Below are 24,162 nucleotides of genomic sequence, written 5' to 3'. Positions count from 1 at the left end.
CAATCACTCCTAAACAAGGATTTTCTATTTATAATAATCACTCTATTGTTCCATGAGGAGAAAAATTGTGGGTAAATATCCTTTTCCAATAATGAAGTATCTGCTTAAGAAAATTTGGTCGGAATCTTATTAACCTCAAAATAACCTTTTAAAAGAAAATCAAACCCTCCTAGACGTTTAAATATGGCCTTTGGAATATGGAAACACATGGATTCTGGCTGGGACAAAAAAGCTTTTAACCATTTTATTTTAATTGTTCCAATCATCGATTCAAAGTCTAAAGCTTTAATTCCGCCTTTATCATATTCTTTAACAAGCTGTGACTTTTTAATGTAGTGAGTTTTATTTCTCCACAAGAATTGGAAAATAATTGAGTTTTAGCCGAAGAGACAAAACATGAGTGGCATGGATAAATAAGTTTAGATATACCTTCTGCTTTAGTAAGAAGAACTCAGCCAAAAATAGTAAGATCTCTAGTTAACCAACGACTGAGAGATTTCTTCATATCTGTGATACGGTTACAAATATTAAGATCTTCTCTCCTGATATAATTTTTAGATAATGTTAATCCTAAATATTTCACTTCAGGTACCACTCTAATAGAGTCAATAATGGAATCATCGCATGACTGGATAGGGAGTAATTCACATTTTGAAAGATTAAGAGATAACCCTGATGCTTTTGAAAAAATTGAAATTGTGTTAAGAGTTTCCTTTACCATGGATTTATTCTTTAGGAAAATGGATGTGTCATCCGCAAATTGACTAATTTTAAATTCTTTGTCAAAGTGGGTAATGCCTAATATTTTTGTGATTCTTTATAATAAGCGTTGTTAATACTTGGGTGGTCAGAATAAATAATTTGGGGGAAATAGGGCAACCCTGTCGAATACCACGTAAAACCTTAAACCTAGGGCTCATTCCAGGGTTCAAAGATACAGAACTATAGATGTCCGAATAGAGCATCCTAATTATGTTGCAAAAATGTTCACCAAAACCCAGAAATGTCCGTTTCCATTAAAAAGGAATTTTCAACAGTATCAAAAGCCTTATAAAAATCCAGAAATAGTCAGAGACCTTCAGTATCAATAAACTCCTGGTAATCGAGCATATCCAATATCAGTCTGGTATGGTTATGAATACTTCTGCCCTTTATAAAGGCTGATTGACATTCATCTACTAGTTGATTCAGACCTGAGTTTAACCTGTTAGCATAAACATGTGCTAACAGTTTGTAATCATTACATAGTAGGGTAATAAGTCTCCAATTATCCAAAAGATTATTTTTATTTGGTTTTGGAATTTAGGTAATAAGGCCATGTTTCATGGTTGGCGAAAGGTTTCCTGCTGAAATGCAATCTGTGAAAGCCTTATAAAGCATTTCTCGCACATCTGACCAAAAACATTTGTAAAACTCTATTGTTATACCATCCAGCCCTGGTGATTTGCCACCAGACATTTGCAGTAATGCACTATCTAATTCTTCAATTTTTAGTCGATCGTCCATATACTGTTTAAAAGGATCATCTATTGTCTTTTTGAATTCTGTAATTTTACTAAAAAAGTTAGCACAATTTTCTTTAGAAAACTTTGAATTATATAAATTGCTATAAAAAAGTCTAATTTCTTTGTTTATCTGGTCTTGCTTTTCAATAGTGACATCATCAACACTCAGTTTTTGGATTTTCTTTTTCACTTGTCATTGCTTTTCAAGATTGAAAAAATTAGAAGAGTTTTTCTCTCCTTGCTCAATCCATCGGGCTCTCGAACGAAGAAAAGCTCCCTTAGCTTTTTACAAATACATATTGTCTAATTGAGTTTGTAAATTGTTCAGTTTAATTTGCTCATCCAATGATAACTCAGCTTTAAGGCATACATTATTAATTTCACTTGTCATCTCTTGTTGTTTTTGTTTCTTTAATCTAGAGGAGTATTTACTGGAATTTATCGCAATCTGTCTCACACTAAATTTAAACCATTACTGAGAGATGACATATCCAAAGCCAGAGTTTCTTTTATCAGTTGTTTGATCTTTTTACAAAAATCTGCATTCTCCAAAAGACTATTATTGAATTTCCATATAGGTTTAAGATTGGGACTGAAGTTGCATAGTAAAAAGGACAAAGAGATGACACAGTGATCAGTCAGAGGTGATGCTGAAATGTCACACTTTGAGACATTATTAGTTAAACTAATAGAGATTAACCAATAATCGAGCCTAGAACACTGACCATTGTTAGAAGAGTTAAACCAGGTATATTGTGCCTTTGAGGGATTATTTATTCTCCAAACATCAGTTAAATTAAGTTGATTAATTAAGTGAATAATAGAATCGTTACAATTATGACAATGTCCCCTTAAAGGAAGACAATCTAACCACTCATCAAGAACTACATTAAAATCCCCTCTGATTATAATCTTATCAGTCATAAAAAGTACTTTCCATTCCTCTAATTTTTGGCACAAGATTGAAAGAAAATTATTGTTTTTAATCTTTCTGTTATATCCATAAACACACACCAGTATGTAATTAGCCCCATTAACATTAGTCACAACCATTAGCCAATGACCGTTTGTATCACTCCTGTGGTCAATTATATTTCCAGGTAACCTGTTAAATAAAATCATCACTCCAGCCGAATGTGATGTTCCATGGCTCAAAAAAATGTTGTCTCCCCATTGTACTTTCCAGAACTTAGTGTCTGCCTCTGCAGAATGAGTTTCTTGCAGAAAAACAAAATGTGCCTTTTGTTCCTTACAAAAAATAAAAATTGCCTTACGTTTCACATTGTTTTTTTAGCCCCCTTGCATTTAAGGATATGAACGATAACATTGAAAGAGCAAAGATAGAATCCTTAAGAAAATGCGCAAAGGAATGCTATATCGATGCGCAGGAGTGAGTAACGTAGCCCTGAACAAACATATTTAGTGCAATAACTCACAACATTTTGAATATAACCTGAGACAAGTCCAATCCTAAAAACACTCAAACTGAGAATTTCAGCTTACCTACTGAGGATCGAAAACCTGCTCCCTGTCCCTCCAGTTAATTACTGCGGTGTTTTCCCCCGTAACATGTCATCTCCCTATGACGTCACTGAACCGTGCCCGTAAGGCTTCACTACTATTGGCGACACACACACACACACACACACACACACACACACCCCCCCCCCCCCACACACACACACACACACACACACACACACACACACACACACACACACACACACACACACACACACACACACACACACACACACACACACACACACACACACACACACACACACACACACACACACACACACACACACACACACACACACACACACACACACACACACACACACACACTTCCGTCAAAATCAAGCCCTTAAGTAAATGAGAGCATCTGCGGGGGTTTTACGTTTTCTAGTTAAATTAAAAAGAGAGCAAATATTTTACCATTTACATATTTTTTGTTATTCTGAAAATGTCTTTATTCAGAAAATATTATATATAAAGCTTGTGATCAGTTGCATGCTCTTTTTCTTCAGTGGATCATCTTCTGTGTGTCTGCAGCCGCTGTGCCTGAATGCAGCAGAATGAGACCTCCCTGCAGTGTCAGCGTCCCAATAAATGCCTGGAAAATGTCCCATCGGTTTCCGTCCATTATTTTATGAAAATGGAAATTATATTAAAAATTAAAGGGAGATTATATCTGCCTGCCCTCTTGTATAACATTTAGTAGTAGTATTAGTAAAGTTACACAGAGAGGTCGTATATCCGGATTAAAGAGGATCATTTTTGACTTTTTACATTCATGATATGATAAACGAAAGTATTATTAATTAACGAGTTGTTAAAATCAGGTTCCACTGAGATTTGAACTTGGGTCGCAGGATTCAGAGTCCTGAGTGCTAACCATTACACCATGAAACCACTATAGCAAGATCACGCTGCGTTGAAGCAAATCTGTGTGTGGGAAATGAAACAATTATGCCACTGTTTCTAAAAACATTTACGAGACTAGACTGAAAAAAATAGTTTAAAAAATAGAGCTGTTAGAAGAGAAACAGTTTAGTGCACAACTACAAAGGCCATTGTGATACCATTGAAAAACTTGACGTTGCAGTTGTGATAACGGTGAATTTGGTGTAAAATACAGTTGACACTAAAGATCTGAAAGATTGTGGAACTGTGAAGTTCAGCATAAGGAAACATGAACTGAAAGCACTTACACCAGAAACTGAATCATAGATTACAGTCTCTGTCCTTAGAAATAGCTTGTATAAGAGTCTCCACTGCTTACATACAATAAACATGTTATATTTGACATAAATGCAATATGATTAGTATTTATTTTCTGAGTAGTGTCTGTCATGTCTGAACAAAACAGAGACCTTCATTAGTCATATTATTTCTTATTAACAGAGGTGGGAAGAAGTGAAGTACAAATACCTTTATATAAATAAATACTGTACTTAAATAGTTTTTTTTTATATATCAGTTATCTACACACACTTTTCTGACAACTTTTACTTTCACAATTTGAATACACATGTACATTTTCAGCACAGCTTTAGTTTTAATCTGCATCTGGTGGCGGGTTCATTATTATTTAGTCATTGCGCGCCTGTTTCAACCTTATGTCATACAGAAAACATGGTCGGTGTATGTATGTATGTATGAATCATACCCCAATTATTTGTAAGTGTTTTAGTGTCAGGGGGATAACATTTTTATTATTGAACACGAAATGTTGAATAATCAAAGAAAGGGTCAGGATTTTTTTATTGTACCACCCTCTTAAAAATCAGAAAAATAGCCTGCTGTTGTTTTTCTGAATTAACAAAATTCCTCGAAACAATCTCATTGAGCATAGAGTTACAGCTGGTTCTGCGGCTTTCACACGAGCGCTTTTCCCATTCTAGCTCTGTGCTAGAGCTTTTCTGGTTCAGCTCCGGTTTCCCTTTTCTGCTCCCGCTTTGTTCACACCACCCAGAGGCCGACTGGTGCTGCCGTTGCTGCGTCATGACGTCACCGTTTACATCGCTGATTTGCTCCCCAACTGCGTTACGGCGCTCACAACAACAATGGGGGACTGCGTTGGGTCGATGATCGTGTTGCTTTTAGTCATACGAAGCCAGATTAAATTAAATAGCGACTTCTACAACCTTATGCTTTTCTCCAGAGTGCCGTGGTTCATTGTTTATTAATGTGTTTCAGCGGCATTTACCGACAGCTGCAGTGCTGGCTGCTCTTCCACGGGAGTTTATTCTCCCGTTAGCTCCCGATTAGCTCACACTGCAGTGGCCGCTCTAAAGTATTCACTGTCCGACTGTCACACAAGCAGCTGATACATATCCCCAGTTCCCCTTAATTGAATGTGTGTCAGTCTGAATTGACACTGTTTGGCATCACAACGCTGTTATGAAAGTTTCTCTGCTATAAAATGGGTGATGTTAGCATAGCAACCAAAGCTAAACTGACTACTTGCTATTGCTATCCTATTGAGGCATAAACCGTTTTCTACAGGCACATTTTACCGGCGTATTTTTATTATGATTTTACTTGTGATAGTCGGACACGACAACCTGTGCAGCCCATGTATTGATTTCATCCGAGCTGCTATAATTAAAAACAAAACGCCTCTCTCCACAATGATCAATAACAGTGACGGATGGTCAAAGTAGGGTACAAATAAACAGAATCATAAGAAGCCTGTTTAGTGTTGCATGACTTTATAAAGTGTGTTTTTTTTTAATAAATGTGTGGTTGACTTCTTGTCACTTTGCTCAGCACTACTGCTTGTAGGCAGGCATGACGAGACTCCTAAGTCGACCCATGTTCAGGGGAGGTGGGTTTAGTTTCCTACACGCCTCGACGTAAGCGACGCCGCCTCTTAGCTCCGAAGCTCTTGCCTCTAGACCAGGGGTGCCCACACTTTTTTGGCTGGTGAGCTACTTTTGAAATGACCAGCTCACCGAGGTCTACCTACCAACCAAACATAAAATCCCAAATTGCAAGGGTTGCTGAATAATAGGTTTTATTTTTACACGGGATAACTACAATAGGGCTGCAACAAACGACTAATTTGATAATCGATTAATTAAAAGATTAATCAACTATTCGGATTATTACTGTATGCCTTGCACAATTTCTCAAACGCTCTTATTTAGCCATCAACTTTTAGATTTAGTTTGAAGTTGTTTTAGGCATGTGGAAACTAACAATGAAGACAATAAAGATGAATACTTGATTCAAAAATACATATATTATTAAATTAACTTAACAAATTGTGAACAAAATTAACATTGCTTTTTATTTAAATAAAATAAATAATATTTCACATCAAAAGAAACAACAATGTTTTAACAAATCTTATTAAATAATCTGATGACAGAACTGTAAACAGAATAGCTGAAACTTTAACAAAATAAAGAACTCTGTTACCTCTCATTAACCCATGTTTGTATAATGTAGTTAACTCCGTGTGTTGCTGCTAGCATACATAACACCTGACGTGGAAACGTTACTCGTGGATGGGGCTACAGAGCTGCTAGAAAGACAGTCAAACCCGGTGCATTCCTCCGTCTAGACAAATTGCTCGTGTTACCGCCCTTACATGCTAAACACTCTTGGCAACGAGCATTGTCCACCTCAAGACTGGTAACATTTAACCACACCTTGGAGCGCTTCTCTCCACCATGCCTGCCGTGTGTTCCTGCATGTAGCAGCTGCATGTGTGTAAACTACCCCGCCCCCCTCGCACACAGACGGGAGAGAGAGATCTCGTCTCGATTGGAAAGATCAAAAATAGTGGTAGTGAACCGGATTCCGGAGCTAAGAGGCGGCGACTCTGCGGTGTGAACAGGAAAAAACTGTATTTTTTAGGCTCCAGCTCCGAGCCGGAGCTGAAAACGCGTTGGTGTGGAAGGGGCAAGAGACAGTACACAGCGCCACTGCAGCGCATGCGCACTTCTTATCTCTTAATTATGAGTTTTTATCTCATTATTTCGACTTTTTATCTCATTATTTCGACTTTTTATCTCATAATTTCGACTTTTTATCTCATTATTTCGACTTTTTATCTCATAATTATGACTTTACGCCACACACAAAGGGCATAAAACATCCTGGTTCATGTCAGGAAAATAAACAAGTATCTGTTACAACAGCTGTAGTTTGAATAAATTGATTTAGATGAGGTTTTATAGTAATTTCACTTCCAAACTGAAGCCTTTGCATGCTGCCGTGTATATAAGAAAAGACATTCAGAATGTACACAGCTCCTTTAGGATCAGTACATAGCACGCATAGCACGCATAAAGCTTAGCAGACTCTTCACGCTAACGAAGGATCACTTCTAGGCAGGGTTGAGAGGGTTATTTTTTAAATGTAATCAGTCACTGAATACTGAATACATGCTCTGAAAGTAATCAGAATACATTACAGTTACGTGTCTTAAAAAAGTAAGATATTCAGATTACTTTTGGAATACTTTATTTTTCCATAACAGATGGGTATGTTTTGGTGAACAGGAGACACGTATTTTACTGTTTAATGGCTTAACTCAAACACAACATCTTGGTGTCATTCTGGACAGCTCTCTCATCTGCACCCCACATAAAAAACATCACCCAGACTGCATTCTTTGTACTGTCTTAAAACCTTTCCTTGGAATATGTTATGAATTGTAAGGTGTCCTTGGGTGCTTTGGAAGGCGCCCCTAAATAGAATGAATTATCATTATTATTTATTATCTGAAACGATGTAATAACTTTTAAAACTTGTTCCAGTCACTTGCACCATGCATTCAGCAGCAGCAGGCCATTTATTTGATCCCGTTATGAAATGTCATCATTTCGACAATAAATAAATGCTACATAAACGTTATCTTGCACATTTTATCTAACCATCTCCGTTTCTAACTTTCAATATATTTTAAAAGAGATCTCTCTCTTTCATCTGCGTGCGGGGGCGGGGCCTCACAGACACGCTGCATCTCTCTCTCGCTCACAGACATGCTGCAGCGCTGTGCAGTGTGCACACAGTTCTGCCGGTAATGAATATTACATTTTGTGAGGAAACTTTTCCACCAATAATTCCATTAAGTATTCCAAAATGTATTCACTTCAGGTTTATGACAGTGACTGTAATCAGATTACTCGTTTTTCAAATGTAACGCCAGCTGTATTCTGATTAAGTAACGCCGTTACATGTATTCCGTTACAACCCAACCCTGCTTCTAAGCTACTGTCCCGCAGCCCCTGCCTCTCTGTTGGACTCTGTCGCAGCGGGGCTGCTGGTGTGGTGTGGAGCACATTAACCAGACTCTTCACAACGAAGGATCACTTCTTCTTCAAGGCAGGGAAGCTTTCGCATTATGCAGTTTACTGTCCCGCAGCTGCTGCCTCTCTGTTGGATTCCGGTACTGCACCTTACTCACAAGACGTTGTAAAAAATGGGGTGGGGGGCCGAACGCAGTAACCACGCCACAGTCACCCCCGTCGTGCGGGCCGGATGAGAATGTCTGGCGGGCCGGATGTGGCCCGCGGGCCGCCAGTTGGTGGTCACTGGTCTATACGATAGAAAAATTAGCAGATACAACCCGAACCGTCTCCATGTAAACGGGGCCATAGTGTTCTTGCAATGTGTATGTATAACCAATCAAAAATGACATCAAATCTGACTTAATGAGAAAAAATGCTGTCAAAAGATGGTTGGATGAGAAATCTTCCTTATTTCCCCTCTTAGCATTTCTTTAGTAACTTTAAGAATTTGCTGCAGTCGACAATTGTTGTAAGGATTAATTTAGGAAATTTAAGCTATTAACTTTCTTTGTACTTTCTCAGACAAACAATTAAAAGAATGGTGGTTATTCTCAGTACACAGTATTCTGCTCACTGAAGGGAATATCTCTATTATTGACCTTTTATTCTGTTTTCATGTGAATGAGGTTTAAATATATCTTTGAAGCAAAGGTCAAATCAGTTTAAAAACACACAACACGGAAGTTTGAGAGAGTTGGGCTGATTGTTGTGGTATGACAGTGCTAATGAAGGGGTAACATAAACCTTGGCTGTCTGAAATAATTTGAGCTTGTTGTCTGGAATAAATGCTGTTCCTTAAGGCCAGTTTCCACAAAGCGCCTTTTTCTGAACGCCAGAATGCATAGAAACAATAGAAAAGTACTAGAAAAATGTGCTATGTGGACACGGCCGTTACTCATGTTTGTTCACTGGAATCTCATGTGATGAAGGTAGGACTGACCCTGATGAAAAATGTCTGTCTCCGAAGTTCTGTTGTAATGTGTTGGAGCGTTGTCTTCAAAGCGGAAGGGCCTCCAGTGGTCACTGTGAGTGTGTGTTTGTGTGTACTGGTTCTCCAAGCCGGGAGTGTGTATGTTTAGAGCCATTGCAGTGTCCAGTGGCAGACCGTGTTTGCTCTATAGTCTTGCTCAGTGACTCCTATCCTCTCATTGGCAGATTTTTTGTGTCCCACGGTGATGAAATGTCATGGTTCTGGTCACGTTTGCAGCTTATTCATTCACATGTTGCCCTGAGAACAACCTGAGCACAACACTAATGGCTCTCTCTGTGTGTGTGTGTGTGTGTGTGTGTGTGTGTGTGTGTGTGTGTGTGTGTGTGTGTGTGTGTGTGTGTGTGTGTGTGTGTGTGTGTGTGTGTGTGTGTGTGTGTGTGTGTGTGTGTGTGTGTGTTTTTGGTACGAACGAAGGGAACCGAGTCCTACTTGGTGAGAGCCGTTCTTTTTATCGTTGGTTCTCTGCCTGCCATAAATCCACTCGCCTTTAAAAGGAACTTGCTTTCCTGAATGCACATTAGCCATAGATGATGGCATAACGCATGCTGCTTGAGTAGTAGTTTGGCTGCCTGAGAGATGTAGCAAGTTATACATTTTCTGTGAGTAAAAGTAGATTTCTGGCAATACAGGCAATCATTATCCTGGTGATTATTTCGCAGATAAACATATTAGCCCCGCCCCCTTAAAAAGAACCGCTCTTTCGAAAGGCTCTTGGAAAGGAACGAAGCCATAAGATCCGGCTCCCTTCAAAGAGCCGTAATTCCCATCACACGGTGTGTGTGTGTGTGTGTGTGTGTGTGTGTGTGTGTGTGTGTGTGTGTGTGTGTGTGTGTGTGTCTCAGTGGTTCTCAGGGTCCCACTCTGGAAGTTTCTTCACTAAGGCCTTATGGTCCACACCCACACTGGCCACCAGGCCTCCTTTGTTGAGCGCTGTGCCGCTGTAGTCGATGTCCTCTCCCTTTAGCGTGGTCATGTGGCCTCCTACAGTCAAAGTGTTTACATGTCATCAGTACAATGCACAACCCATAATAAACATGCCTTGCAGAGTTCATCACGCTATTAAAAAAAGTTCAATACAAAAGGCCCTTATAGTCTAGTTGCAAGCACTGTGAACCGGGAAATGTTGAGCACCCCAACGTTTCATGATAGAAATGTATAGTACGTCCCCGGCACGTAGAAACTGAAGGATGATAACTTGCATATGTTGGGCAATTTGCACATTTAGCATAAAGTATGTTAATTAGAATTACATATTATTATAGCAATTTAAGACAATAGTTAAAAAAATGGCTTGTCTGATTTGATTTGGGGGTTATTGAGGATGCTAAATCAATTTCTGTCAGTCTCAGGATCTAAAATAGCAGTTTCAACCAGAAAGTGGACATATTTGTACTGTCAGTGGGTTGATTTTGATTACCATGAGTATGTGTTGTGACCTTTTGATAGGCGCACAAGATGAAAATGATTACCTCTACTGTGGGTAGTCCCCTAAAACTGCAAAACCGACCAAAAATGAATCAAAATCAGCCAACAGAGTACAAATATGGCCACTTTCTGGTAAAAACTGCCAGAAATGCATTCAGCATCCTCAATAACCCCCAAAACCGTTCCAAAACTGTCAATATCTGACCAGTTTCTGTTGTTGACCAAATTGCCAAATATATGCAAGTTAGCATCCTGCAGTTTCTATGTGCTGGGGATCCCCACTATACATTTCTAGAATAACACTTTGGGGTTCTCAACATTTCTGGGTTCACAATGGAACTCTATGAGCTGTAAACAGACTATAATATGTTATCTCTTTAGAAATGCAACTGATATCTAAGCATTTAAATATGTTTAGGTTTGGAGAATGCTTGGTGCATGATATATTATTTACACGCAGCATAAATACTACAAGTATATATTAGAATAAATGGCCTTACTAGAAGGGAGAGTTCCTCCATGAACAAACCATTTCCGGCCAGTCAGAGACTTTGGCTCATGGCAAATGAAGTCCAGTTAATAATGTGTTAGGGCTGCACGATATTGAAAAAAACTGACACTGCGATATATATTGCGTTCTTTTTAACTATAATTAAACGTATGAAGGATTTTAGTCACGGACGTCTGGATCTTAACTGGTTGACTCATCATACCTTATGTCATGATCTAACATGTCATGATAATGCAGGTTGTTTACCCTCAAATAAGGGGGTTCATCTGTGAATGAAGAAGAGTGGTGTCTAGAAGGGATCCAAGAGATTAAACGTATTACATTAAACTATAGGAAACTTCATTATCACATTTAGGGAATTAACATACGTGACCAAATAGGTAATTTAACTTTTTATTCCACAATTAAAACCTTTTTTGTGCAAATAGCAGCAAAGTAGTGGACATCTTTTAAACAACATTATACAAATAAAATTAAGAACAGCTATACACCAGCTCCTTTATGCCGTTTTGAACCTTTCTCATATGGTGTAACACCGGCAAAGGCATCTGAAATAGTTGTTTGCTGTGCATGCAGACTCAGAGCCTGCATGTCACTCCACTCAAGTAACTCTGACATGAGAGCCGGGCAAGATTTCTTTTTGTAGCAAGCAGAAAAATAATTGTAATATGACGTGTTTGAGTTAATTTACCTACTTAATATGGAACGCCCTAAATTTTTCTTTTTTAAATACAAAAAGAAACGCACGTCCCTGCGATGTGAATATCGCGCATGCGCATATCGCGGTTATCGCCATCACACGGTATATCGTTCAGCCCTACAATGCGTTCCCAAACAAACAGGGGTGTTTATAATTTAGTCGACAGGAATATCTGAAGAGAATTTGAAGCAGTAAAAGAGAGCCAAACATTGGAAAATAATAGCTGTTACATTACCCAGAGCGCTCAGTAGTGCTGCACCGGCGCAGATGTCCCATTTCTTAATAAAGGTGACGTGGATGTAAACGTCTGCCTGGTCCATGGGAATGGTTTCACTTGAAGGCACCTCTAAAAGTGACAGGACCTTATATCCTGAGGGAGAGAGAGACAAGGTCCAATATGATTCTTTGTCACACTAACGTATGCTGATATGAAGTCCTACACATAAGATTTTGCATAAATCTCTTTACTGTCCATTACAGAGCGAGGGCTGCTCCCCCTAAGTCAAGAACGCTGCGATCCTCTGCTGCTGGTTTGTTAAAGGAAGCTAACGCCTGCCCTCTGCTGCCTCAATACACTCTGAAGCATCTTAAACTGTCACCTGGTTTAGTGTTATTATTATTAATATCATCCCATTGTGCCATTATCTTGAGTTGTAATCACAATGTGCACTTGCACCATCGTCCTTTTAATGCGCTGTTATTGGTAACTATATTCTATGTGATGTCTATTTTGGTGTCAGTTATTCCAAATGTGTGGATATGTAAACCTTTAGAACAAAGCAAGTATGACAAATGTGAACCAGTTTACCTTTTTTTCATTTTCAAACATATGCTTCATTCATCCTTTAAAGCAGCATCATTGCATCAATACATATACTCGCACTGTTCTATGTAATACACTGATAACTATAACATGGAACTGGCAACCCTTGGCTAGCAAGTGGGGAGGAAGCATGGCACATAAAAGATCACAAATGGATACAATTATTTGAACAGTTAAGAAAAACATGTTAATAAAAAATAGGAGTACCAAAGCAATAAAGGAAGTGAAGAGAGGGAAACAGTGTCGTGACATATTGGACTAAATGGCCCATGCTATTTCTTTGGCAGAGAAAATGTGTCCAGTGAAACTGAACATCTCCAGTACAGTTTTTAACAGTTGAGCTTAAACGATAAAAATGTTATAAAAGTCTTAAAGCTCACATATTATGCTATATTTGAACAATATATTATAGGGCCATATCTATAATTCAGCCCCGGGGCCCGTTTAATACCGGGGCTCGGTACCCACCCCTAGTCTGCAATGTTCAAAACAACAGATAAAGACAGAAATCTAGGTGTAGTCATGGACTCTGACCTGAGTTTCAACATTCACATTAAAATAATTACTAAATCAGCCTACTATCACCTAAAGAATACATCTAGGATTAAAAGACTAATGTCACAGCAGGATTCGGAAAAACTTGTCCATCCTTTTATCTTCAGTAGACTGGACTACTGCAATGGTGTCTTCACAGGTCTCACTAACACATCTATTAGAAAGCTTCAGCTGATTCAGAACGCCGCTGCTCGAGTCCTCACTGACACTAAGAAAGTGGATCACATCACTCCTGTTCTGAAGTCTTTACACTGGCTTCCTGTGTGTCAAAGAATAGATTTGAAAATACTGCTGCTGGTTTATAGAGCACTGAATGGTTTAGGCCCAAAATCCATTTCTGACCTCCTGCTAAATTATGAACCATCCAGATCCCTCAGGTCTTCAGGGACTGGTCAGCTTTCTCTCCCCAGAGTCAGAAGTAAACATGGAGAAGTTCAGTTATTATGCTCCAAATATCTGGAACAAACTCCCAGAAACCTGCAGTTCCGCTGCAACTCTGACTACTTTTAAATCCAGGCCGAAGACTTTTCTTTTTGTCGCTGCTTTTAATTGATATATTCACATCTTAAACTGCACTGTAACTTTTATTATCTTTGCCTTTTATCTTTGCTTTTAAATGAGTGTTTTTAAATGTCATTTTATATCATTGCTTTTAAATGAGCGTTTCTAGATATCATTTTATAATGTTTCTTTATGCTGTTAATGTCTTTCATTTTTGTAAAGCACTTTGAATTGCCTCGTGTTGAAAGGTGCTATATAAATAAACTTGCCTTGCCTTAATCTTGATTATTACGGCTTACAGTTAATGAAAACCAAAAATTCAGTATCTGTCAAAATTAGAATAACATAAGACCAATGAAAACACCTTTTGCAGAAGGCCGACATTTCTGTAGTAAAAATCCGTTTTTGTATTTGTCTTTCTAATTGTTTGAGATACACTTGTAAATGTAAAATAATCCTGTACAAACTCACCAGCGCCTCCTGCTTCTATGATTGTTGTGGAGTTTCCAAAAGCATCGTGAACAAAACTCTTCACTTTCCCGGAGTGGGAACGGGAGACAATGGCCTTGGGGGTGCTGACACTGTAGGAGGACCGGGCTCTCATATTTGACCCCTGACCTACAAACGCCCATGCTGAGGGGTAGAGGACAGGCAGGCAAAGGGAGAGAGAGGGAGAAGGAACTCAATACAGATAATTTTGTGAGGCACATTCCAGGTTTACTCCTTCACAAGTGTTTAATACACACCAGTGGAGTTGTGGAGGAACACACTTACCAGTGAAGCCGGTGAATGGCACGTGTATGACCCCAATGACTGGTTTACCATCTACAGCCACACACACCATGGTGGTCACAAACTTCACCAGATTCTCTATGGAGAGAGAGATCAGCAGATAGAGAGGAGGGAGATGGAATAGAGCAGGACTGGCCAACCAGTCAGAGATAAGAGCGACATTTTTTCTATGTGACTGCAAAGAGCCACATCAAACACACAGTCACTGATACCGCTTGTTTCAGTTTTTTGTTTTCTGGAGACACGATTTCAACCACGTCACTGCTGCATTTTTGTGGCATTGGGATATATATTTTTTAAATCGTCTGGAGCAGAGAGAGGAGCTGTGGATTATTGTTATTGATTAATGCATCAGTGTTTCTTAGGGTCAAAAACACTAAACTCACAACTTAAAATGAAAGTGTTTAATTTATTTAATAAAAGAGCACATGTTCAATGGGAAAAGTGACAGTAGTTATAGATTATTTGCAATTTGGTGCTATATATATATAAAAAAAATAATAATTATATATATTTTTTTAACACCTTGAATTTCAGGGGGGGCGTGGGACTCCGTTGGCAGGGCGCAGCGCCCCTCCAAGACAATGGTAGGGGAAACAATGGATAGTGTTTAATCAACGATAGGTTTTCCCCCCCTCAAAGGAGATTGGTTCACTGCATAGCAGGTATTATTGTGATTGGCTCTTGGGCCACATCAAAATTAGACGCGCTGTCATCTTCTCATACTGACACCTGACACCACACATACACACGTAGGGAGAGCCGGGACGAAAGTAACGGAGCAATTTTATCCGAGCCCAAACAACGTCAGAATTATCAGCATTCAATACTTAACAGACCTACTAATATCAGGTTTAACTGTGAGGAGTAGTGTTGTCATGATACCAAAATTTGGGTTTCGATACCGATACCAAGTCAAGAATTGAGATTCCGATTCTTTTGCGATACTTTTCTTAAAAAAAGGGAAACAGTCTTAAATGTAATTATTGTGCTTTATTTCACACCAGAACCATAACCATAACACACACTTTTAAACAATGAGAACAATAAATTAAATACATGACAAGAATTCGTATTAAATACAATTAATACATTTCTTACAGACAGGCCTTGTGGTATCCGTAGCCTTGCCCTCACTTTCAGAGATATAGCTAAAATACATCAAAATTTCGCTTCTGGCGTCTTTTTTGTCAACAAGACGAGGCGCAGCGGCAGTTGCACTCCCACTTGCAGCCATGCTTCTCGTTTTCTCACATGCTCTGGCAGCTAGTGCGTGCACGAGAGAGGGGAGGCACTTGAGCGTGCTTGAGAGGGGAGGGACTGCAGGCATGGCTGCAGTGCAGGGATTGGAAGCAGAGCGCTGAACACACACGACTCTTATTAAAACAGCGCTTTCTCACCGGAGTACTTTCCCCCGTCATTCTTAAAGTACCGATACTAATGAAACGGAGGAATCGTAACGTTTTTAACGGCAGGGTATCGCGTTACCTTTCAAGTATCGGTACACCGTGCAACACTAGTCAGGAGTCAGTGTCTCTCCCCCAAACTCACACATATAAAATTCGATATGAACTGAAGAGCCGCATGAAACTAGGCAAAGATCCGCATACGGCCCGAGAGCCGCGGGTTGGCCACCCCTGGAATAGAGGGTAGACAACCAGAGGACAGAGACAGGGGAACATTTTGTAATTTAACAGGCTGAGTGAGGACCTACTGTCAGTAGATGATCGGACTATTCGGGTTTCAATTTCATTATTCGGATATCCGTTTTTTTATTATTTTTTTCTTTTCTAAATGTATGCTATTAATAAAGGCGAATTGCCATATTCTTATACTATATTTATACTTTTGAATTGCACTGTTAAAATGCGGAAATATATACAATCTCAGCCTGTGCTCCTGACATCGCGTTCACTCACAGTCACGAACGCAAACGGCTCGCTTCACCTCGTTTCACCCACAAAATACCGAAGACTTCAGCTGTGTGGGACCATTTTAAATTGGACGACGGTAAGAAGAATATGTGCCAAATATGCAATAAGAAACTGGCCTACCACGGTGGCACAACAACTCTGAAAAGTCACCTGGATGCTGTAAGTAGTAGCCTAGCTTAGCTGTAGTCAAGTTGCCATGATGAAGCTGCTTTATCCGCCGTTTAAACAGGAACGTTACATATGATAAAAACGTGCACTTACTTTGCTTGGAAAATAGTTGCAAGCAAGCAACCAAATTGTTTTTTTATATTAGTTTTTTTAATTTGATCCGAATAGTGAAAATAATAGAAGTAATGTGGGAACATCTGGGGCTAAGGCAATGGCATAAAGTTGAGTAGCTCAGCCTAATAATAACTTGTGTGCATCCCCACGCATCCCAGCCATCAACATCCTCAACAATACAGCAGACCCTACAGTTACCCTAAAGAGGACACATTTAGTTTTAATGTTTGCGAGTACTAAGACAATAAATAAATATAAATCGTAATAGTATGCTCTTTCTGCGCTTCTGCTTAACAGCGTGTTGTCAGGTGTCTTAGATTCGGAGCGTGTTATGAAACCTTTTTTCCCCAAAAAGATTTTTTGAAAAAAACGTTTATAAATAGAAAATTACAAATCTCTCCGCACCGAATATTCAAATATTCGCTGCTGATTAGTACCGAATATCCGGAGGCCGAAAAATGGTTTTCGGGACAGCCCTAGTAGATGACCAAGTAAACTCTACTGGCCCCCCCAGTAACAGAATGAATGTTGTCGAGAGCTCTATGGCATGTTCAGATGACTTTCCATACATAGGGGAAAAACAAAAATACCCAAGACCCCGAGTTTAAAAAAAAAGCCGCGACACCAACAACCAAAATAAAAATGATATTTGATATATGACATTTTTGCCTAATATACTTGTTTTGTAGTGGCGGGTGTTTCGTTTGGGGATGATAAGCTTGTTGGGATCATGGCACTGTGGGATAGCTTTTCCCCACACCAAGCATAACGGAATCGGTGCCGTCAGATCCCCGGTGAAAGTAAATCAAAACCAAAGATAACTTTAGAAGTTTGTCCAGGTCCCAGTTCAGAGTCTTTTCAAATATTTTTCCATCGCTGTCCGTCTTGTCACAGCAATCTCTCCCATGCATCACTAACAAGTTCATTAATGTGCTACCTACTGCCACCCACTGGCATGGAAGAGTATTACATTACTGAGCCAGCCACTATATTGCAGGCACAGATGCTCAGAAATGACACATTATTTGTAACAACTAACTTTTTCGTACCAATTAAGTGAAATTGGAGAATTTCCCAAGCACACTGGTGGAAAATCACTGCCTAACACAAACAAGTGCTTTCCAATATGTCTGCTTAAATGATCATGAAGATGAGTTAATGTCTTTGAGTTTAAATGCATACCTGTGTATTCCTGTGTGGCGTCCAGAGGATCGATCCACACGGTGACGCTCTCTGCAGGAACGTCCCTACCCCCCTCTACTTTTTCCAGTATGTCGGCTGGAATCTTCCGGCTCCAGGCTGCAGCCTTATCCAGTGTGTTGTCATGTTCCTCACTGTTCACCTGAAAATGAAAACACACACGAGTCCTTTAGGGCTCAGGAATTAGATGGTCCTCCTACAATCAGAAGGTCTGTGGTTTGACCCCCCTCATGTAGTGTCGAGATGTCCTTGGGCTGGATACTTTACCCAAAATGGTTGCTGATCAGAATACCTTTGTTAGTCCCACAGAGGGGAACTAATACTAATGGCCAATAGTGTGTGTGTGTGTGTGTGTGTGTGTGTGTGTGTGTGTGTGTGTGTGTGTGTGTGTGTGTGTGTGTGTGTGTGTGTGTGTGTGTGTGTGTGTGTGTAAAAAAGGCCAAATATTGTCACCTAATCGTGACCTCTGTAGTCAAGGAAGACTTCATTTCTATCGAGACAGTTTTTAACCGTTAACTTATTAAGTTATGTTATACAACGTAAAGAAAGAAAGAAAGATGTTGTTTGTTATTAGTGCAAATGCTGTGCTTTCTTTATTCTTCCGCCGCTTCTTCTTCTTATTATTATTTCACCCAATATTTTGCCGTTGAATAACTTCTGTCTACTTTCAGCTACAGAAACCATTCAAATATCGAAATATTCCGCTTTTTGAACACATGATGGGAAACTTTCAACTTTTAAAAAAATATTCAGCTTTTTAAACTCTTTTTTTAACATATAACTCAATGGGAGGAACCTTCAAATCCTCTTTTACCTACACCGTGCACCAAATGCTACTCCTTCCACATACTTTCAGCTAGAGACTTCATTCCAACTTTAAAACGCTCACAAGACATTCAGCTATTAAACTTGTTTTTCAGATTTTTGATATCTTTTACAATTTTGGAAATATTTAACTAAGTTTGGAGCTTGGTAAAGAGGCCTTCTTCAGATTTTAACATTAGTGTATATTGCACGGCTCGTTAAGTGCGTGATGTCACAGCTAGAGTGGAGGAGAGCTTGAAATTTGCCTTAAATGTTTTGTTTAAAACTGCCATAATTCCCAAACCCTACACTCCTGGGACATAATTGTATGCTTGAATTGTAGGATAACCTCTCTTCGGTTGAAAAATATAAACATTTTTAGCAAAGAACTTCAAGAAAATGCCTCTCGAGGGCATGAAGTGACAAAAACTTTCAACATGTCTCCATTAAGGCCCATTGTAAATTCAGCCTCATCTTTCATCACAGCACCAGCTGTACACCTTTAGTTAATCTGCTAAAAAAGCCACATTATTGACCCGAAAGTACACAAAAAGCAGACTGAGACGCTCCTCAGGGTCCTTGACATGCTTCACGCATTGACATTTTACCGATAGCAGCTACCGTTTTTAAACTATAGTTAGAAATGTAAGAGGTTTATTTCTCATTCAGAACAATGGAGAGGCTCTCCTTTCACTGCACATCTCAATGGTAACCTTTGATCTCTGGGCTCACACAGGTGTTTGATAACGTCGTCACCATGGTAACCTTTGATCTCTGGGCTCACACAGGTGTTTGATAACGTTGTCACCTCAAACACAAATACACAGACTGGAGTTTAACCAGTTAAGCCCCATGCCCCCCGGTACCAGGGGCAAAACGCAACATCTTGCAAGAAACAGCGTCTGAGGGCTTCTTAACATTTAATAAACTATGAATGTTTCATACCCACTTAACGGGAAGAAACTCAGCTATCAGACAATATTAACCATTTTTAGCTAAAGGAAGCACAAGGGTAATAACAAAGGCTCTGAATTAGCCCTGAGCGAAAAAAAATCTAATGCACTTAGCACAGAACTCATGGTAAAATACCCTTATTACTTATCGGATCTGCACAAACAAGATATTGATTCGCAAGCTATATATAAGTATCATCACTGAGCGACCAGAACTCGCGGCATGGGAAACAAAAACCAGACATCACACCACGTAGCTTTAGGTAGCAAAAACGGGACATTGTCTTACCTTTTGCTGTTTCTAATCAAAAGTTGTGTTCAATGGCATTAAAACGATAAAAACGCTGCTGAAGGTTAATCCATAGGTTAATCCAATGTGTCTGAAATTATTACTGATAATCCATCTTCATATTTATGTCAATAACGGAGATTTCATATTAGCTTCTACGAGAGTGTATGACAGCTTCCGGTTTTGGCCATTCTTGCTACGCATCACTCATTCACCAATGGATAATGTTTAGATGGATTTTAGGGATTTCCCCTCGATTCTATTGGCTCTAACGGTTAAAAAGAGGTGTCAATCATCAAAATCGACTGAGGGGGGCCAGAGATATGGAAAATGCACCCAAATGACCCCAGAAGTGGGTTTCTCTTCTAAATCTCTCTAAAAAGGTCAAATGTCACTTGTTTTGCATCAACCATGATACAGGGTACTTATTATATGTTATAGTTTGGATTCTTAAAGCTTTTAGTCTACTATCCCATCATTGAAGGGTAGTTTTCACTATAAGTAATGTTTATTTTTTGGAACGGACACTATAATTTACATTTTTTTACTATGTTCAATCTGAATTTACTTTAAAATAAAAAAATTCTATATTGATTCTGACTTTTCTACATCCAACTCACATGTTTATCATTGCTTTGAGAAAAAAGATTATTCGTTTGGGGAACCTCCGGGCCCCCGGGCGGCATACGGCCCGCGAGACCATTTGGTATGGTCCTCGAAGTAATTTAGAAACACACGCAAAAAAGAAAACAATTTAAGAAATCTAGACCGTAAACAAATTAAACAAAGCGAGTGCGTTTTTCCTGGCCAAGGTCAGGGTCCTTGAACACAACACGAGCCTAACGTGTCATCATGTGGTATATGTCTCGTCTGACAGGGGTGCAGTTCTGACAGAGAGCACCAGAACGTCGCTCCGGTGTCGGTACACGATGTGTACGGGGTACAGGATGTGTTCGGGGTCCGTCTCTTACCAGTGACGTCACGACGTAATGACGTCACGCATTGTGATTGGCTGTACGGTAATTTACCCACACTGTCTAGAGTTTAGAGGGTTTTTTTTATCATTACATTACATTGCATTTAACTGACGCTTAAGTGCATTCGACCAACAAGATAAAAACTTGAAGAAATACAATACAAACTTGAAGAAAAACAAAAAAGAATGAGGAGAAGAATAAGAAAAATCGAAGGTAAGAGGTATATAACGTAATATGGTAGGTAATATGTAATATGTTCAGTGCCGTTGGTACGTTAGTTCAAACAGTAACAACAGACTATTTTTCTTAGCGGATGCATGTGAATTTAAATCAATATATGCAACTATTTCACATGTACAATATTTTCTTAGCCCTAATACTTAATAGTACTTATTTCGTTTGGATTGTTATATTTGATTATATTATATATTATCAAGAAATGATATATCATATATCAATATGATATACTTTTCTATATAATAGATCAGGGGTACTCAAACTTTTTTGTTAAAGGTCCACTTTTGAATTGTATACAAGGTCAATGGTCCGGATCAATGTCAGTAAAGTCCCCCCCCCGGAGCGGAGCAACGAAGTTTCGGCTTGCATGGGGCCCCCTTGAGGGGGTTTCCCAACATGTTGTTGCAGTAAATTAAAGGGTGTCTCATCTTCATGTTGAACTCACGCAGCGTCAGACAATAAAACCGTCTCTCTTTTCCGCCGTACCCAAATCTTTTTAAAAACAGGGGTACAACGAGCGGGTAGATTTGCTGCCGATCTGACGTCAAATCGGCGGCGGACCCACACAAAGTTGCTATCAGAAACAATGCCTGACATGTTTTGGATGTAATCTCGTCTTTGTTTACATTAGCAAGCGTCGCTAACACTCAGAGCTAACCTGTACTGGAGAGCACTTGTGTTTAAAAAGCAGGAAATAAAAAAAAAAACTGACCTTGTGATAAACCCGCAAGAGAAAAAGCATTTGAGCTCCATATTGTTTCAGAAAATGTAATCTTTGATGTGGTTTAGAACAGGATGGCGTTTTATCACAGCATAATTTAACTTTATCTCTGGTAGAATTCTGATCACGCATTAGCTCCGCCTCCTCTTTTTATTTTTTTAAAGCTAAGGACCCCAAATCCGCGTTTCTCTAACAGGGCTGCAAAAGAGGTGTTTGAGCAGTATGAGGCATGGCTACAATGGGTGATCTGTTTGGTATTTTAAGCACAAAACTTCACAGACATGTTTTGTATAGGTATATCGCTACAATATATGTTTCCAATATAGAATAATAGGTCTACTTTAATTTACATCAGAATCAGAAATTATTATTTTATTTTATTTATAATGGGACACAGGGTTTGGTCCGGATTGATTTGCAGTTCGGTCCGGAGTTTGAGAAGCCCTGATTATCAAAAAAAGTATTTATTAAGTAAGGGATAATGTGCAGCAATCACAATCGAGTCCACAATCGAATCCATAAAGACAAAGTAAATCTGTTTACAGTTGTTTGATATGGATGTTGAGAGGTATCCATATATCTCTTCATTTTGCTCTCTAAGTGCACCAGATTGATGCATTTAACTTCAATATTTAAAAAAAAATCAAACCAAAGGGCTTGCTTGTTCTTCCTTCAGTCTGTCTGTATCTGTGTATCTCATGTTCCGATCAACCCAGCCACATTTTTCTTCTTTTGTGTCTATATCGATGCCGGGATCTTGAGTCGAGGTTGATCCTCTTACTGTGGTCCCGCATCCTGGATCCTCTATCCTGAGTTCTGGATTAGGTCGTGGACTTCGGGTCATGGTCTCGTCGTGCTGCCTCCCTGAAGGCTCCCACAGGATTGTTGACATCTTCGTGGACTCATCCTCTTATTATAGACACATGCATTTCCTAACATTCGGTCTACCTATGTTGTAAAATGTATTATCTCTTCGATTTACACACAGCATCTATTGCACGTCTGTCCGTCCTGGGAGAGGGATCCCTCCTCTGTTGCTCTCCCCGAGGTTTCTCCCATGTTTCCCTTTAAACTGTGGGTTTTCTCTGGAAGTTTTTCCTTGTACAATGTGAGGGTCTAAGGACAGAGGGTGTCGTTTTCTTCTCATTCTGATAATCTGAACAAACTGCTGTTGTATTAGCTGTAAAATGTCTTTACTGTAGGGTATTTTTATTATTTGTACAGCACTTTGGCTCGACCAAAAATCGTTTATAAATGTGCTATCTAAATAAAACTTGATTTGATTGATTTGGTTTGAAAGGGTGTGCGCCAAGGTTCCATATTAGGACCAATAATTTCACCATATATGTAAATAATCTCTAATAATTTTTCAAATGCTGCTTTCCATTTTTATGCAGATGATACCGTTATTTATTGTTCATCCTCTTCTATAGAGCAAAGTCTTGATTTCCTCCAGTCTGCTTTTGATGTTATTCCATCCCATTTATCTCAACTCAAGTTAGTATTAAATGCAGACAACTCCAAACTCATGATATTCTCAAATGGCAAAAAGTTAACTTCTTTTCTCCCCAACATTTGTACTGTTCAAGGGACTGACATTGACATTGAAAGGGTCACTACATACACATATCTAGGTTTTATTATTGATCAGAACTTATCTTTCAAGTCACACACTGAAAATGTTGTTTTAAAATTAGGTTTCTCCTTTCAGACAAGGAAACATTTGATCACTGCAACGTTTTTACCAGTATTGGATATATATTCAAATAATATTATTATTCAACTATATATATATATATTTAAAATTAGGTTTCTCCTTTCAGACAAGGAAACATTTGATCACTGCAACGTTTTCACCAGTATTGGATATATATTCAACTATATATATATATATATATATATATTCAACTATATATATATATATATATATAATCGTTTATATATACACCGAAAAAATATCATATATATACTATATATATATATATATATATATATATATATATATATATATATATGTATATAATCGTTTATATATACACACCGAAAAAATATCACCGAATGTCAGGGAACAGGGTTACGTTGGTAAGCTAACGTGTTGTTGTGATGACGTAATCAAAACGCGGTGACAAGCACGGCGCGCGACCATGCTC

General features: G+C 38.9%; 1 protein-coding gene across 1 annotated transcript in view; it reads right to left on the bottom strand.

The window, feature by feature from the left end:
* Positions 1 to 370: 370 nt before the first annotated feature.
* The window catches only part of bpnt2 (3'(2'), 5'-bisphosphate nucleotidase 2), a 51,873-nt gene continuing 28,081 nt past the window's right edge, over positions 371 to 24,162 (bottom strand). Inside the window, exons 4-8 of the mRNA XM_079649362.1 lie at positions 18,014 to 18,173; positions 14,598 to 14,693; positions 14,295 to 14,456; positions 12,180 to 12,314; positions 371 to 10,289 (exon numbers count right to left, since the gene is read on the bottom strand). Of these exons, the coding sequence (XP_079505488.1) occupies positions 10,147 to 10,289; positions 12,180 to 12,314; positions 14,295 to 14,456; positions 14,598 to 14,693; positions 18,014 to 18,173 (696 nt within the window). The 3' untranslated portion in view covers positions 371 to 10,146. The remainder of the gene's footprint in view (positions 10,290 to 12,179; positions 12,315 to 14,294; positions 14,457 to 14,597; positions 14,694 to 18,013; positions 18,174 to 24,162) is intronic.

Source organism: Notothenia rossii (genome assembly GCF_949606895.1).
Source record: "Notothenia rossii genome assembly, chromosome: 9".
In the NCBI taxonomy this organism is placed as follows: Eukaryota; Metazoa; Chordata; class Actinopteri; order Perciformes; family Nototheniidae; genus Notothenia; species Notothenia rossii.
This window is presented reverse-complemented; position numbering and strand designations above follow the sequence as displayed.